This window comes from Erythrolamprus reginae, chromosome 8, assembly GCF_031021105.1.
Source record: "Erythrolamprus reginae isolate rEryReg1 chromosome 8, rEryReg1.hap1, whole genome shotgun sequence".
Lineage (NCBI taxonomy): Eukaryota > Metazoa > Chordata > Lepidosauria > Squamata > Dipsadidae > Erythrolamprus > Erythrolamprus reginae.
Genome location: NC_091957.1, coordinates 10,779,362 through 10,795,421, shown reverse-complemented (window position 1 = coordinate 10,795,421; position 16,060 = coordinate 10,779,362). Strand labels below are relative to the sequence as shown.

General features: G+C 45.7%; 1 protein-coding gene across 4 annotated transcripts in view; it reads left to right on the top strand.

Moving 5' to 3' along the window:
* The window catches only part of DNM1 (dynamin 1), a 130,070-nt gene that overhangs the window by 55,425 nt on the left and 58,585 nt on the right, over positions 1-16,060 (top strand). For all 4 annotated transcript variants that reach the window (XR_011559693.1, XM_070758794.1, XM_070758795.1 and 1 more), the window contains exons 11-13: positions 5,080-5,166; positions 6,454-6,524; positions 10,043-10,094. Coding sequence is in view for 3 of the 4 variants with exons in the window: in XM_070758794.1 (XP_070614895.1) it covers positions 5,080-5,166; positions 6,454-6,524; positions 10,043-10,094 (210 nt within the window). In the remaining variant the exon portion in view is untranslated. The remainder of the gene's footprint in view (positions 1-5,079; positions 5,167-6,453; positions 6,525-10,042; positions 10,095-16,060) is intronic.

Below are 16,060 nucleotides of genomic sequence, written 5' to 3'. Positions count from 1 at the left end.
CCGAATTCTGAAGCATAACACACCAGACATTGTGATTGTGGAGAAAAAGAAAGTATGGATCATCGATATTGCAATCCCAGGAGACAGCAGAATTGAGGAGAAGCAGCTAGAGAAATTAGTGAAATACGAAGATCTAAAAATCGAGCTGCAACGACTCTGGCATAAGCCAGTGAAAGTGGTCCCAGTGGTACTTGGCACGCTGGGGACAGTGCCAAAGGATCTCAGCGGACATTTGAAAACCATCGGAATTGACAAAATCTCCATCTGTCAATTGCAAAAGGCCACTTTACTGAGATCGGCAAACATAATTTGCCGCTACATCACGCAGTCCTAGGTACTTGGGAAGTGCCCGACTGGTGATGAAATACGAAATCCAGCATAGTGATCTCGTTTGCTGAGTGGTATTGACATAATAACAATCGCAATAATAATAATAATAATAATAATAATAATAATAATAATAATAATAATAATTATTATTATTATTTATTAGATTTGTATGTCGCCCCTCTCCGCAGACTCTCAGCAGCATTCAATTTCGGTCACAACGATGCAAAAAAAGATGTTGAGACTCTAGAAAGAGTGCAGAGAAGAGTAACAAAGATGATTAGGGGACTGGAGGCAAAAGCATATTTAAAAAGTCTATGGAGATTCTCAGTCCTCGAAATCATGGTTGTCCCAAAGGTGCTTTTTCAAGAGGTAACTGGACTTTCTGGTTTTTTTTTTTTCTTTGAAGAGTCTTTACTTCTCATTTAAGAGCTGAAGGAGCATATGATTGTCCCAACTGAAGCTACTTCTGCAAAAAACAGGATGCTTTGAAGAACAAGTGATGCAAACGTTATTTACCCAAATTGGATATCAAGCTCATCCCACTCTGAAATGATTAAATTTTCTTGACGATCCCATTCTTCACCACGGAAGAAATAACCACGATTCTGTAACAGACCTAAAGATGCTTTCAATTAAAAATCTCGGCGGGTTTTCTTTTTTCTAAATGTCTTGGGTGAGAAACAAAGGGTCTTCAAAGAAAAACCAGAAAGTAAAACACCTTTGGGATATGTGAAGGATGGTCGAATCAACTGCAAATGTCTAGTTTGATGAAAAGAAGGACCAGGGGAGATATGATAGCAATGTTCCAATATCTCAGAGGTTGCCACAAAGAAGAAGAAGTCGAACTATTCTCCAAAGCACCTGAGGGTAGAACAAGAAGCAATGGGTGGAAATTAAACAAGGAGAGAAACAACTTAGAAGTAAGGAGGAATTTCCTGACAGTGAGAACAATAAACCAGCGGAACTACTTGCCTTTGGAAGCCGTGAATGCTCCAACAATGGAAGTTTTCAAAAAAGCAATTGGGCAACCATTGGATCTTGTTAAAGGAAGGAAAAATACAAGGGCACTTGAGAAATGAGGTTAGGCTTTTGGGGGGCAATCAAGAATGATGGGAAATGTAGTCCAAGCCCGTGAATCTTTGGCAAAGGAGAATATCTGTCATGCTGCAGTCTCGCTCTCCAGGATTCACCAATTTCATTTCCTCAGCAACCTCAAAAGCCGTTTTCTATGTTTATTGCTTATAAAAATGAGCCGGGGTGGCGCAGTGGGTAGAGTGCTGTACTGCAGGCCACTAAAGCTGACTGCTAGATCTGCAGGTCAGCAGTTCAAATCTCATCACCGGCTCAAGGTTGACTCAGCCTTCCATCCTTCCGAGGTGGGTAAAATGATGACCCGGATTGTGGGGGCAATAGGCTGGCTCTGTTGAAAAGTGCTATTGCTAACATGTTGTAAGCCGCCCCGAGTCTAATGAGAAGGGTGGCATTAAAAAAAAATTGAATAAATAAATAAATATTAAGCCACAAACTAACTGAAGAGCAACCTGCTAGGGCTCTTTTCCATGGCTTCTTTCTGGGGTTCCACCAGGGAGCATACAGCCTGGTCCAAAGGTGGGCTTCAAAAAATTTAGCAAGGGATTCTCTGCCCAGTTGCTGGGTGGGCATGGCCATGGTGGGCGTGGCCTAATCAGCCCTGGCACAAGGCAGTAGGAAATTCCAATTTACCGCCACTATCGGTGTGATGCGCGCGCAGCTCTGAGTGACCGTCGGTGGGGCGCATGCATCCCGGCGAGATCTTGCTTCTGGAAGCAAAATCTCGCGAGAGGATGCGTGCATGAGATTTCGATGCACGGAAGGAAAAAAATTGGCGAAATCTCTCTCACACGCCCGTCCTCTCGCGAGATTTTGCTTCCTGCGGATACGCAGAAGCAAAATCTTGGTGGGACGTGTGCACCCACCCGTCAGTCACCCGGAGGTGTGCGCCGATCACTGTTTTTACTACCGGTGTGCAGTGTGGCCTGTACTGGTAAGGAACCTAATACTGGCGGGGGTCTGTTTTTGCCATCCCTACGCTCTGGAGGCTTTTCTTGAGGCTCCAGGAGAGCAAAAACAGCCTCCCTAGGTTCCTGAGGCCTTCTGGAGGCCAGAAAGGGAGCCGTTTCCGGCCTCCAGAGGGCCTCAGGAGCCTAGGGAGGTTGGCCTACCGGATGTTCAGGAAGCCTTTCTTCGAGCCTCCAGGAGAGGGAAAACAGCCTCTCTAGGCTCCTTGGGCCCTTTGGAGGCCGGAAACAGACCAGTTTCTGGCCTCCTGAGGGCCTCAGGAGCCTAGGAAGGCTGTTTTCCCATTCCCGGAGGCTCAAGGAAAGCCTTCTTGAACTTCCGGTAGGCCAGTTTTTCCCCCTCCCTCACCCTCTGTGTGTGACCTGCACCTAACCAGCATTCAAAATGGGCTGCGTGGAGATTTCTGGGAGTGGCCAGCCCGGAGTCATATTTGGGGGGGATCTCCGAACTGCACAGGATCTTAGTTAGCGGTTCTCCCAAACCCGTGCGAACCCCCTGCAAGCCCACACCTGCCTGGATGGCACCCATGGATAGGAAGAGGGGAACTGGCTGTCTTGCGTCTTTCTGTGGGAAGCGCTATTCGGAGATGTAGGTTAGCGATGGATCAGGGGCAGGGACGGATTGCTCCTACCGCCACTACTAGTGTGCTGCGCACGCAGCTTCAGCTGTCTTCAGCATGCGCATACTTCCTGGCGTGTTTTTGCTTCTGCGCATGCGTACGTGCAAGATTTCATTGAATTTTTTTGCTTCTGAGCATATACCGAAATCTTGTGCGCACAGACGTCCTCTCTCAAGATTTTGTTTCCTGCGCATTCGCAGAAGCAAAAACACACTGGGACATGCGCACCCTCAAGACACCATAAGTTGCGCGTGCATTTTGCTACCATTGTGGTGACTTTTGCCGTTCCAGTAGGAACGCACTACTGATCAGGGGATCTGACAAGCCATGGTTTGCAGGGAGAGGTCTCTCTTCCCTCGTCTCCCTCTGAAAGATTTAGGAGGCCGGAAACGGGGTGTCCCTTGAGGCCGAATTGGATGGCACCCCTAATTTTAAGACACCCCACCAGCCCCCCTCCTCCAGTTCACCCGCTCTCTTGTTCAAAAGGATGGCATTTTCTGGGTGCTGCTTATCTTACAGCCCCCTCTCCCTTCCTCTGTGCACCCCAACGCATGATCCTTTCGGGGGTGGTGGTGGAGGAGGTAAATGGATGTATCTGTGTTGTGAGTGGCTTGTGGCGCACCTGTGTCTTTGTCGTGCATGCCTTTTCTTTCCCACAATGGATGCTTCCCCAGCATGAGCTGTGCCAAACAGCAACAGTGGCATAAACTGTGGGGAATCTTATTTGCAATTTTTTTAGTGGTGGGAGTAAGGAGAGGAGGGTGGTGGAGGTGGTGGAGTTGGGAAGGTGTTTTCCGATGTCCAAATTGAGTTTTTATTTATTTATTTCTCTGTTGTTTTGCTGTCTCCACAGCACAGGTCTCCAACTTTGGCAAATTTTAAGACTTGTGGACTTCAACTCCCAGAATTCCCCCAGCCCGGCTGAATTCTGGGAATTGAAGTCCACATACCTTCAAGGGGACAACGTTGAGAAGCCCTGCTTTCCTAGAAGTAACAGCAAACATCAAAACGTCATAAATAGCTTCCTTTACCCCTTGTTAAATGATTGGTTAAAGATGGCTTCCTTGTTAAACCCCACCCAGAAGGGGTGGCTATTGTTAATTCCATTAAAAAAAATTTAAAAAACAAAATTAAACATGTATTTGGATGTATTCCATAACTTCATGTTCAATGTCATCCTCCTGGAAAGGAAGACATTGCCGTTGACATCGCTCTAAACCACGGTTCCCTGAAACGTGGTTGATTGGTTAAGGCCTAGTTTGCCTGCCTCACTCCACATAGTGATTCCGTACTCCAGTGGTTCTCAACCTGGGGGTCGGGCGGGACCCCTTTGGGGGTCGAACGTCCACTTCACAGGAGTTGCCTAAGACCACATGGAAAAAGACATTTCCCCTGGTGTTAGGAACTAAAGCTTCTATTCTGGCACCTTGGGACATATTTTTACAATCTGACCAATCAGACGTTGACAGTGGGTGTGTCCCTCTGACCCTCCTGCCAATCAGCTCAAAGCTCTGTTGGGAGAATTGGCACTTGACTTCATCACAACATGAGGAATTGTATTAAGGGGTCGCGGCATTAGAAAGGTTGAGAACCACTGCCTTACGCCATGATTGGCAAGCCCTGATGGATGGATTGGTCCTCCGCTGAAAACAAAGCCCGCTGTGACTGAAAGCAGGGTTATCGTGGGCCTTATGGTAGAGCTTCCAAACTTGGTGGAACATTGGAAAACATCTCCCCAGCTTTCCATATTCTTCCCGCTTGCTTTCTCACTCCTCCAACAACCTGGCCAAATACTCCCGGAGGGTGTCGGGCAGAGGTAGTATTTATTTACTTTCCCTACTCGCTTCGGTCATACGTGCGGCCTTCCGCGCATATGCTTTGCTTGTGGGCATGGTGCTGCATGCGCACGGCTTCAAAATGTGCCTAAATACGTTGGGTGGGTGGGCGGGCCTACCTGCAGGTCACTACTACCAGTTCGGCCGAATCAGCTGAATACCAGCTCTAGTGTCGGTGTGTGTTTTCCATCTGTGTTGACATTTCCCCCTCTCCATTTCCACCCCACTCCAATACAGCTAAGCCAATATCCCCACCTTCGGGAGGAGATGGAGCGTATCGTGACCACTCACATCCGGGACAGAGAAGGAAAGACCAAAGACCAGGTACGTTCTATCTGGAGAAGCTTCCCATGGTTTAAAAAAAAAAGTGTTTTTGTTTATAATACAGTTAAAAAAGAAGACATTTTATTTTTATTTATTATTTATTAATTTGATTTCTGTGCCGCCCTTTTCCTGGGACTCAGGGTAGCTCACAACATACTTACAGTGGTCCCTTGAGTTTCGCGGGTCCGACTTTCGCGGAAGGGCTATACCACGGGTTTTCAAAAAAATATTAATGGAAAAAGTACTCCGCGAGTTTTTGGAACATCACGGGTTTTCCCTCCTCCCCCACCCCAGCAGTCCGGCTTTAAATAAAAGCTTCGCTTCCGCCCCAGCCTCCCGATCCCTCCCCTTTAATTCTCAGAGCTTTGGTACGCTCCACTTAAAGCTGAGTCTTGCGGGCGGACAGGACCACCCTAACTTGCCCGAGGGGGGAGGAGCTGAGGGCATTGTTGGGTCAGGGGGTGCGCGCTAATCGCGGGGATGGCTTGCGTTGGGCCCGTCACAACCCTCCAGTAGCCTCCGCCCACAGCTCAGTGCCACCTCAAGCACCAAAGGGCGCGGCTGCCTCTTTTTCTGCCGCCGCCGCTCACTACCACTCGCCGCCGCCACCTCTTTTTCCTCCACCCACCTAAGCCGTCTCCCTTAGTGGTAGCGTCTGACCTCCCAGTTGACTGGCCTGGAATCCCAGCTTCGAGTTCCTGGCCTGGATACTTCTTACCATGAGCTTTCCCTTCCCCTGCCCTGACCCTGACCACCGGTGCCGCCGCCGCCGCCATGGGAAACACCGGCAGCGAGCGCAGCAAAGCCCCTAGCTTGCCGCCTCGTTGACCCTGCGGGTTCTGGAGTAAGTAAAACCAGGAATGGAGGAGGGAGGGGGAGGAAGGAAGGGAGCGTCTCCACTTCACGGAAATTTGACTTTCGCGGGCAGTCTTGGAACGTATCCCCCGCGAAACTCAAGGGAACACTGTACATTAATTTTTTTATTTTAATTTTAATGAGCTTCCCACTTCTGTAGCCCCCCAATTGCCTTTTTCCAGAGGGATCCTTTGGGCAGTTTTTCATATGGAGTTCTTCTCCCCCAACAAAACCCAATTTTCTGGAGAACCTTCAGACAAGCTATACTCCAACTCCCATAATCCCCCTCCCTATGGTTTACAGGAGCAGAAGACTCACCGATGCAGTATTCTGGTGTTCGTAACCATGAGCTTAGTGTCGAGATGTTGATGAAGGTCGTTTTGAGATATCTCAAATGCTTCCTTTCTCTTTTGGCATGGTTCTCATTTACAGGTCATGCTCCTGATAGACATTGAATTGGCCTACATGAACACCAACCATGAAGACTTCATTGGATTCGCCAAGTAAGTGAAAACTTGATTCAATGCGATGACTTTAGCCCCTTCTTTTTGGGGTTGAATTTGTCCTTCTTGACAAATTTCACCCAGACGTTAACTCTGTTTTGCTATCAGCCTTGTGGGGAAAAGTTGAAAACACTCCTTTTCCAGAGGGCTATGGAGCAGTGGTGAAATCCATTTCTTTTACTACCAGTTCTGTGGGTGTGGCTTGGTGGGCGTGGCAGGGGAAGGATACCTAAAATCCCCATTCCCACCCTACTCTGGGGCTAGCCAGAGGTGGTATTTGCCAATTCTCCGAACTACTCAAAATTCCCGCTACCGGTTCTCCGGACTACTCAAAATTCCCGCCGCCAGTTCTCTGAACTACTTAAAATTCCCACTACCGGTTCTCTGAACTATTCAAAATTCCTACTACCGGTTCTCCGGACTACTCAAAATCCCCGCTACCAGTTCTCTGAACTACTCAAAATTCCCCCCAGCGGTTCTCTGAACTATTCAAAATTCCTACTACTGGTTCTCCGGACTACTCAAAATTCCCGCCGCTAGTTCTCTGGACTAATCAAAATTCCCACTACTGGTTCTCTGGACTAATCAAAATTCCCGCTGCCAGTTCTCCGAACTACTCAAAATTCCCACTACCGGTTCTCTGAACTACTCAAAGTTCCCACTACTGGTTCTCCGGACTACTCAAAATTCCCACTGCCAGTTCTCCAAACTACTCAAAGTTCCCACTACCGGTTCTCTGAACTACTCAAAGTTCCCACTACCGTTTCTCTGAACTATTCAAAATTCCTACTACCGGTTCTCCGGACTACTCAAAATCCCCGCTACCAGTTCTCCAGAACCTGTCAGAACCTGCTGGATTTCACTCGTGCTGTGGAGATTCTCAATCATCCAGGTCATGATGGTCCCAAAGGTGCTTTTCCAAAAGGCCACTGGACTTCGTTTTTCCTTGTAGAGGTTTCGCTTCCCATCCAAAGAAGCTTCTTCAGTCAGAACTAAAGAAGCTTCTTGGGTGAGAAGTGAAACGTCTTCAAGAAAAAAGAAAGCCCAGTTCCCTCCTGGGGAACTGAAGAAGCCTCTTGGATGAAAACAGCAGTGGGTTGCTCCCGGTTCGGCCCGGTTCTTAGAACCAGTAGAACCAGAAGCGGGAAGCTCCACCCACCCACCCGGAATGCTTTTGCGCAGAACCTTGTGCGCACCAACCGGTAGTGGGTGTTTGGGCACGTCCCAGCAAGACTTTGCTCCTGAGCATGTGCAGCTTTGCTTCTGCTGCAGGTGCGTGGGCACATCCCAGCAAGACTTTGCTCCTGAGCATGTGCAGCTTTGCTTCTGCTGCAGGTGCGTGGGCACATCCCAGCAAGACTTTGCTCCTGAGCATGTGCAGCTTTGCTTCTGCTGCAGGTGCGTGGGCACATCCCAGCAAGACTTTGCTCCTGAGCATGTGCAGCTTTGCTTCTGCTGCAGGTGTGTGGGCACATCCCAGCGAGACTTTGCTCCTGAGCATGTGCAGCTTTGCTTCTGCTGCAGGTGTGTGGGCACGTCCCAGCGAGACTTTGCTCCCGAGCATGTGCAGCTTTGCTTCTGCTGCAGGTGCGTGGGCACATCCCAGCGAGACTTTGCTCCTGAGCATGTGCAGCTTTGCTTCTGCTGCAGGTGTGTGGGCACATCCCAGCAAGACTTTGCTCCTGAGCATGTGCAGCTTTGCTTCTGCTGCAGGTGTGTGGGCACGTCCCAGCGAGACTTTGCTCCTGAGCATGTGCAGCTTTGCTTCTGCTGCAGGTGTGTGGGCACGTCCCAGCAAGACTTTGCTCCTGAGCATGTGCAGCTTTGCTTCTGCTGCAGGTGTGTGGGCACGTCCCAGCAAGACTTTGCTCCTGAGCATGCGCAGAAAGCAAATTCTCGCAAGGGGATGAGTGCGCATGCAATATTTCAGCGATTTTTTTGCTTTCACACATGCCGCAGGAGGCAAAATCTGGTGAGGGAACGCATGTGCAAGTGAGATATTGGTGATTTTTTTTTGCTTCCGCACATGCACGGAAGTAAATAAATGCCAAATATTCTCTCGCACACATGCGCAGAAGCGAAATCTCGCTGGGATACGCACCCAGCCCGCAGCAGAAGCAAAACTATGCCTGCAGCGCACAGGTAGTGGCAGAATCGGGAATCTGTCCCTCCTGGATGAGAAGCGAAATGTCTTCAAGGAAAGGGAAAGTCCTTCTGCAGAACTGAAGAAGCTTCTTAGATGAGAACCAAAACATCTTCAAAGGAAAACAAAGAAAGTCCATTTAAGAACCTAAGAACATAAGAAGAACCCTGCTGAATCAGGCCAAAGCCCATTGAGTCCAGCATTCTGTTCCCACAGTGGCCCACCAATTGTCCATGGGGATCTTGAGCAGAAAGAGAAGGCAAAACTCTACCTTTCCCCTGACCCCCAACAAATGGGACCCAAGGGAATCCTGCCTGCCTCAACCAACATAGAAGCAGCAATTGGACATCCATTTCAATAACCACCTATGATACACTTGGCATCCATGAATCTGTCTAATCCTGCCTTGAAGCTATCAAGGCTGACAGCTGTCACGACCTCTTCTTGGAGTGAATTCCATAAACCAACAACCCTCTGGGTGAAGAAATATTTCCCTTGATTTGTCCTCACTTATTTGCCTTTTGAAAAAGCACATTTGGGTTTTCCAAAGGCTATGCAATGTTTTTAATTTTTAAATATATTTTCTTATCCTTTCTTAGCATTGTTGTGTTTTTACGTAGCCGTGAGCCACCGGAAGTCTTCTGAAATTAATATACACTGCTCGAAAAAACAAAGGGGACACTCAAAGAACACATCCTAGATCTGAATGAATGAAATATTCTCATTGAATGCTTTGTTCTGTACAAAGTTAAATGTGCACGACAGCATCTGAAATTGATTTGTCAAAAGTTTGATTTACTCGGAGTTATATTGAGTTGTTATATATATATATATATATGTCACATGTTTAAGCTGAATTTGAAAATTAAGGGAGACTAGGATAGATCTATTTCGGCCTTATTTTGGCCTCATCAGCTAGCCATACCCACTGGGACTTGAACCTGCAACCTTTGCCTTGTAAGGCAGAGAATTATCCTCTAGGCTACAGTATCCAATCCCTTCAGCTCTGTACCAGGGAAGGGTTACATTTTGTGTCGAATCACCCTGGTATATTGAAGGAACATCACAGCTCCTTTTTTGCCTCTCGGCCCAACCCAGGGCCATTTCCAAGGCAGTTAATTTTATTGATAGCCGACAATTCTATCTGTATGTGTCACATGTTTAAGCTGAATTTGAAAATTAAGGGAGACTAGGATAGATCTATTTCGGCCTTATTTTGGCCTCATCAGCTAGCCATACCCACTGGGACTTGAACCTGCAACCTTTGCCATATATATATATATATATATATATATATATATATATATATATATATATGTTAAATATATATATATATGTTTTTATATATATATATATAAAAAATTCTGTTTTGCAGTGCTCAGCAGAGGAGCAGTCAAATGAGCAAGAAGAAAACAGCTGGGAATCAGGTAAGAATCCCCCAATAATTGAAAGCCAGTGGTCTTCCCTGTTACACGGCATGATTGGATGCTTGTGGATGTTGGCCGATGTGGATCGTGTGTCATCTACGTAGATAAGTTTGGTTTCCTATGCATTGGCCATCCATCGGCTCCCGTTTTGGCCCAATTTTTTCAATACCATAGATAGGATTTGGAAGCGGATGGTTGGTCAGCAGTGTTGTGAAGATGGAAGAAATTTGGATGGCCACCTTACCTTCTCCCCGCCCATCCCACTTTTTTAAAAAAAATCCACTTTGTAGCTTTGGGAAGGGAGAAATTGAGAGATTGAATGGAAACTCAAATTGAAATTAGCAGACTTGTCGGTAAAAATCTGGTGGTTTACCACCGATGTTGGATTTCACCTCCTGCGGTAATGGGTTCCTACCGGAACGGTAAAGGGTGTCGCACTGATAGTACGAGCAGCTTCGCTCCAACTGCGGGTGCGCGTTCCACCATAGTTTTGCTTCTATCGCCTGCGTGGGAAGCAAAATCTCCCGAGGGGATGCGCACACACAAAAAAATATTTATTTTATTGATTGATTGATTGATTTTGTCCATTACACAATGAAGGTTATAGTGGATATACTTGCAGTAAAATACACAATGAAGGTTATAGAGGATATATTCGTAGTAAAATATATCAATGAAAGAATAGAAGAGAATATATAGGATTAAAATATATCAATGAAAGAATAGAAGAGAAGATATAGGAATAAAATATATCAATGAAAGAATAGAAGAGAAGATATAGGAATAAAATATATCTATGAAAGAATAGAAGAGAAGATATAGGAATAAAATATATCAATGAAAGAATAGAAGAGAAGATATAAGACTAAAATATACCAATGAAAGAATAGAAGAGAAGATATAGGAATAAAATATATCAATGAAAGAATAGAAGAGAAGATATAGGAATAAAATATATCAATGAAAGAATAGAAGAGAAGCTATAGGAACAAAATATATCAATGAAAGAATAGAAGAGAAGATATAGGAATAGAAAAAGATATAGGAGATGTAGGAGAGTAATAGGACAGGGGACGGAAGACACTCTAGTGTACTTATGCACGCTCCTTACTGACATCTTAGGAATCTGGAGAGGTCAACCGTGGACAGTCTAAGGATAAAATGTTGGGGGATACGGGATGACACTACAGAGTCCAGTAATGAGTTCCACGCTTCAACAACTTGGTTAGGTTACTGAAGTTGTATTTTTACAGTCAAGTTTGGAGCAGTTAATATTAAGTTTAAATCTGTTGTGTGCTCTTGTGTTGTTGTGGTTGAAGCTGAAGTAGTCGCCGACAGGCAGGACGTTGCAACATATAATTTTGTGGGCAATACTTAGATCATGTTTAAGGCGTTTTAGTTCTAAGCTTTCTAGACCCAGGATTGTAAGTCTAGTTTCGTAGGGTATTCTGTTTCAAGTGGAGGAGTGAAGGGCTCTTCTGGTGAAGTATCTTTGGACATTTTCAAGGGTGTTAATGTCCGAGATCACCACAATCTCACACACACGTGGGTTCCCTCGCAAGATTTCGCTTCCTGCACACATCTGGGGAACCGGGAGCAACCCACCACTGCAGCGTCTGCTTAATTTTTTTCTTCTTTCTTCTTTTCTTCTTCCTTTTTAACTTAAGCAAAATTTCCTTTTTGCAGTATGAGCAATTTTTTTAAAAAAATTTTTTTGAGTTTTTTGGTTCGAGCAAAACATCTCCAGTCGTCAGCATCCTCCAAAGGTTTTGAGACTACAGTTCCCATCATCTTCATTGGAAGTGTGAATATTGTGATGCTGTCCAGGTGGGAGTTCTTTGTCGCCACCACTACTGGTGCAGTTGTGCGCGCAGCTCCAGATCATGGGCAGGCGGGCGACCCCATTGGCTTCTGCACATGAACAGGAAGCCAAATATAGTGAAACCTCATCTTACAAACCCCTCATCATACAAACCTTTCGAGATACAAACCCAGGGTTTAAGATTTTTTTGCCTCTCTATTTTCACCTTACAAACCCAAGCTGCCGCCACTGGGATGCTCCGCCTCTGGACTTCTGTTGCCAGCGAAGCGCCCGTTTTTGTGCTTCTGGGATTCCCCTGAGGCTCCCCTCCATGGGAAACACCATCTCCGGACTTCCGTGTTTTTGCAATGCTGCAGGAGAATCCCAGCAGCGCAAAAACGGGCGCTTCGCTGGCAACGGAAGTCCGGAGGTGGGGTTTCCCAGCGAGGGGAGCCTCAGTGAAATCGCAGCATTGCAAAAACACGGAAGTTCGGAGGTGGGATTTCCCATGGAGGGGAGCCTCAGGGGAATCCCAGCAGCGCAAAAACGGGCACTTCGGCTGGCAAAAGGGGTGAGTTTTGGGCTTGCACACATTAATCGCTTTTCCATTGATTCCTATGGGAAACATTGTTTTGTCTTACAAACTTTGCACTGTACAAACCTCGTCCCGGAACCAATTAAGTTTGTAAGATGAGGTATCACTGTATTGTGTGAGGACATGGACAAGATTTCTACAATTTTGATGTGCAGAAGCAAAAAAAATTGCTGAAAATCGGCAAAATCTCGCACACCTGATTGTCCTTGCGTGACATTTGGTTTTCTGCGCATGCTCAGAAGCCAAATCTTGCACGGGTGCACCTACTATCCCACCGGCCACCCAGAGCTGTGTGCGCAGCTTCATTTTCACTACCAGTATGATAGCGCCAAGCGCATCGGTAGGAACCCAATAATGGTGCCCACATTCCTTGGAATCAAATCAGGAAAGCCATCTGTATATGTGTGTATATACATCTATGCATTTAGATTGTTCTGTGTTTGGGTTTTTCCCCGTATAATATTTTGAGTGTCTTTGCGATGTTTCGGTGAAATCACATTCACCATCATCAGGCTGAAGTTATTGGCTTCGTGCTGCTTTGAATATTTAATAATAATAATAATAATAATAATAATAATAATAATAATAATAATACGAAATCCAGCATAGTGATCTTGTTTGCTGTGTTGCATTGAAATAATAATAATAATAATAATAATAATAATAATAATAATGAGAAAAAGAAAGCATGGATCATTAACATCGCAATCCCAGGAGACAGCAGAATCGAGGAGAAGCAGCTAGAGAAATTATTTAAATATGAAGATCTAAAAATCGAGCTGCAACGACTCTGGCATAAGCCAGTGAAAGTGGTCCCAGTGCCAAAGGATCTCAGCGGACATTTGAAACCCATCGGAACTGACAAAATCTCCATCTATCCATTGCAAAAGGCCGCTTTACTGGGATCGGCAAACATAATTCGCCGCTACATCACGCAGTCCTAGTTGCTTGGGAAGCGCCCAGCTGGTGATAAAATACGAAATCCAGCATAGTGATCTTGTTTGCTGTGTTGTATTGATAATAATAATAATAATAATAATAATAATAATAATAATAATAATAATAATAATTTATTAGATTTGTATGCCGCCTCTTTCCGAGGACTCGGGGCAGCTCACAACAGAATAGCAATACAGTACAGTCTAATACAAATCTAATAATTAGGAAAAAACTAAGTTAAGAAACCCCTAAACATTAAAAACAATCAATACTACACAATCATGCCATACTCAGATCTTACTGGTCAGAAAGTAGGAAACGGTGACATAAATGGGTCTTTAACATCTTGTGGAAGGCAAGAAGGGTGGGGGCAGTTCAAATCTCTTGGGGGAGCTGATTCCAGAGTGCCGGGGCCACCACAAGAAAAGGCTCTTCCCCTAGGTCCCGCCAGACGGCATTGTTTAGTCAACGGGACCCGGAGAAGGCCGACTCTGTGGGACCTAATCGGCCACTGGGATTCGTGTGACAACAGGCCATCCCGTAGGTATTCTGGTCCAAGACCATGTAGGGTATTTTGGTCCGATGCCATGTAAACATATTCAAAGCATCATGAAGCCAATAACTTCAGCCTGATGATGGCGAATGTGATTTCGCCGCAACATCGCAAAGACACTCAAAATATTACACGGGGAAAAACCCAAACTCAGAACAATCTACATGCATATCCTTGTGAAAATCTACGAAAACTTCTATGCATTTGTGTGTGTGTCTCTCTCTCTATGTATATATATATACACACACGTTTGGTGCGCACAGCTGCTTCCTTCCAATGGCTTGTTTTTGCTTTTTCAGTAATAATTTTTCCTTTCTTTGCTCCTGTTGTCTCTGCTGGTGCTGCTCTTCTTTTTTCAGGATGAGATCCTGGTGAGTAAGGGCGGGGGTGGGGAGAGAAATAAAATCGCCACTCATCGTTTGTGGCTAATAAAAATACTAATTTTCGAACCTCCAGAAAATATGCAGACAAAACAGGGAGGAGAAAGACGCCCAATCCGACGCAGGTTTTCTTGGGAAAAAGAAATAAGGAATGGAAAATACACTGCTCAAAAAAAAAATCAAGGGAACACTCAAAGAACAACATCCTAGATCTGATTGAATGAAATATTTTCATTGAATAACTTTGTTCTGTACAAAGTTGAATGTGCACAACAGCATGTGAAATGGATTGTCAATCAATGTTGCTTCCTAAGTGGACAGTTTGATTTCACAGAAGTTTCCTTTACTTGGAGTTATATTCTGTTGTTTAAGTGTTCCATTTATTTATTTATTTTTTTGAGCAGTATATTCGAATTGGACAAGGGTTTATCCATTTTGGACACTGCAGGCGGAATCAGAGAAATGTGGAGGGAATTGCAAAAATGCGAGTTTAAAATCCCACCTTTCCGACGCATGTGTACAGGCCTCACTGAAGCCTCCAGACATCCGGTAGCCCTGTTGTACTGTTTTTCACTCTGCTCAGAGTTAAGTAAAGACTCCTGAAGCCTGAGGAGAACGAAAAATGGCCCAACAGGCCAACCGGATGTTCAGAAACAAATTTCAGTTGGGCTGTTTGGGCCATTTTTCACTGTCCCCAGGATTGAGGGAAGCTTCCTGAAGCCTGGGGATGACAAAAAAAAAAAAACAGCCAAAGGGCCCAACCGGACGTTTGGAAACGAATTTCTGGTTGGTCCTTTGGGCTGTTTTTTGCCATCCCCAGGCCTTAGGAGGCAAAAATGGCCGAAAAGAAGGCGGAAAATCAGGTGGCCGGCACACGTATGTGCACTGGAGCCGAGATAGGGCAACGTCTTGCGTGCCCGCAGATATGGCTCTGTGTGCCACAGTTCACCATCACTGATTTAGGGTGATAGACATGGGAAAAAAAGAACACACATTTCCAAATCAATGTCATTTGTGTTCCGGCATCCAAAAATAGTTGTGTCCTGAGATCACTGTGCAAAGGATAGGAGTAGATGCAAAGATTTGGGCCCTGTGGTGCCCAGTTTATTACATATGAACCTCTAGTATAGTGATGGCGAAACTTTTTTGCTCGGGTGCCAAAAAGATGTGTGCGCCTGTGCCCCATCCATAATTCAATGCCTTCACCTCGTACATGTGCACACAACCCCACACACTCCCCCCGCGACGCACGTGTGTAGGCCTCACTGAAGACTTCCAGAAGGCCCGTTGGGCCATTTTTCACCCTCCACAGACTTTAGGAAAGCCTCCAGTGCCTGTAGAGCAGGGGTCTCCAACCTTGGCAACTTTAAGACTTGTGGACTTCAACTCCCAGAATTACTCAGCCAGCTGAGAGTTGAAGTCCACAAGTCTTAAAGTTTCCAAAGTTAGAGACCCCTGCTGTAGAGGATGAAAAGTGAGCCCAATGGACATACCAGAAGTTCGGAAAATGACCTTCCAATAGGCCCATTGGGTCCATTGTACGCCCTCCACAGGCTCTGGAGACTCCCCCATTCTTTAGAATGGCCTCCCCCATTCTTTAGAAGGCCAAACGTCAACTGGCTGACACTAGGGCAGTGATGATGAACATTGTTTACCTTGGGTGCCAAAAGAGTGTGGCTTTGCGCTATCATGCATGCA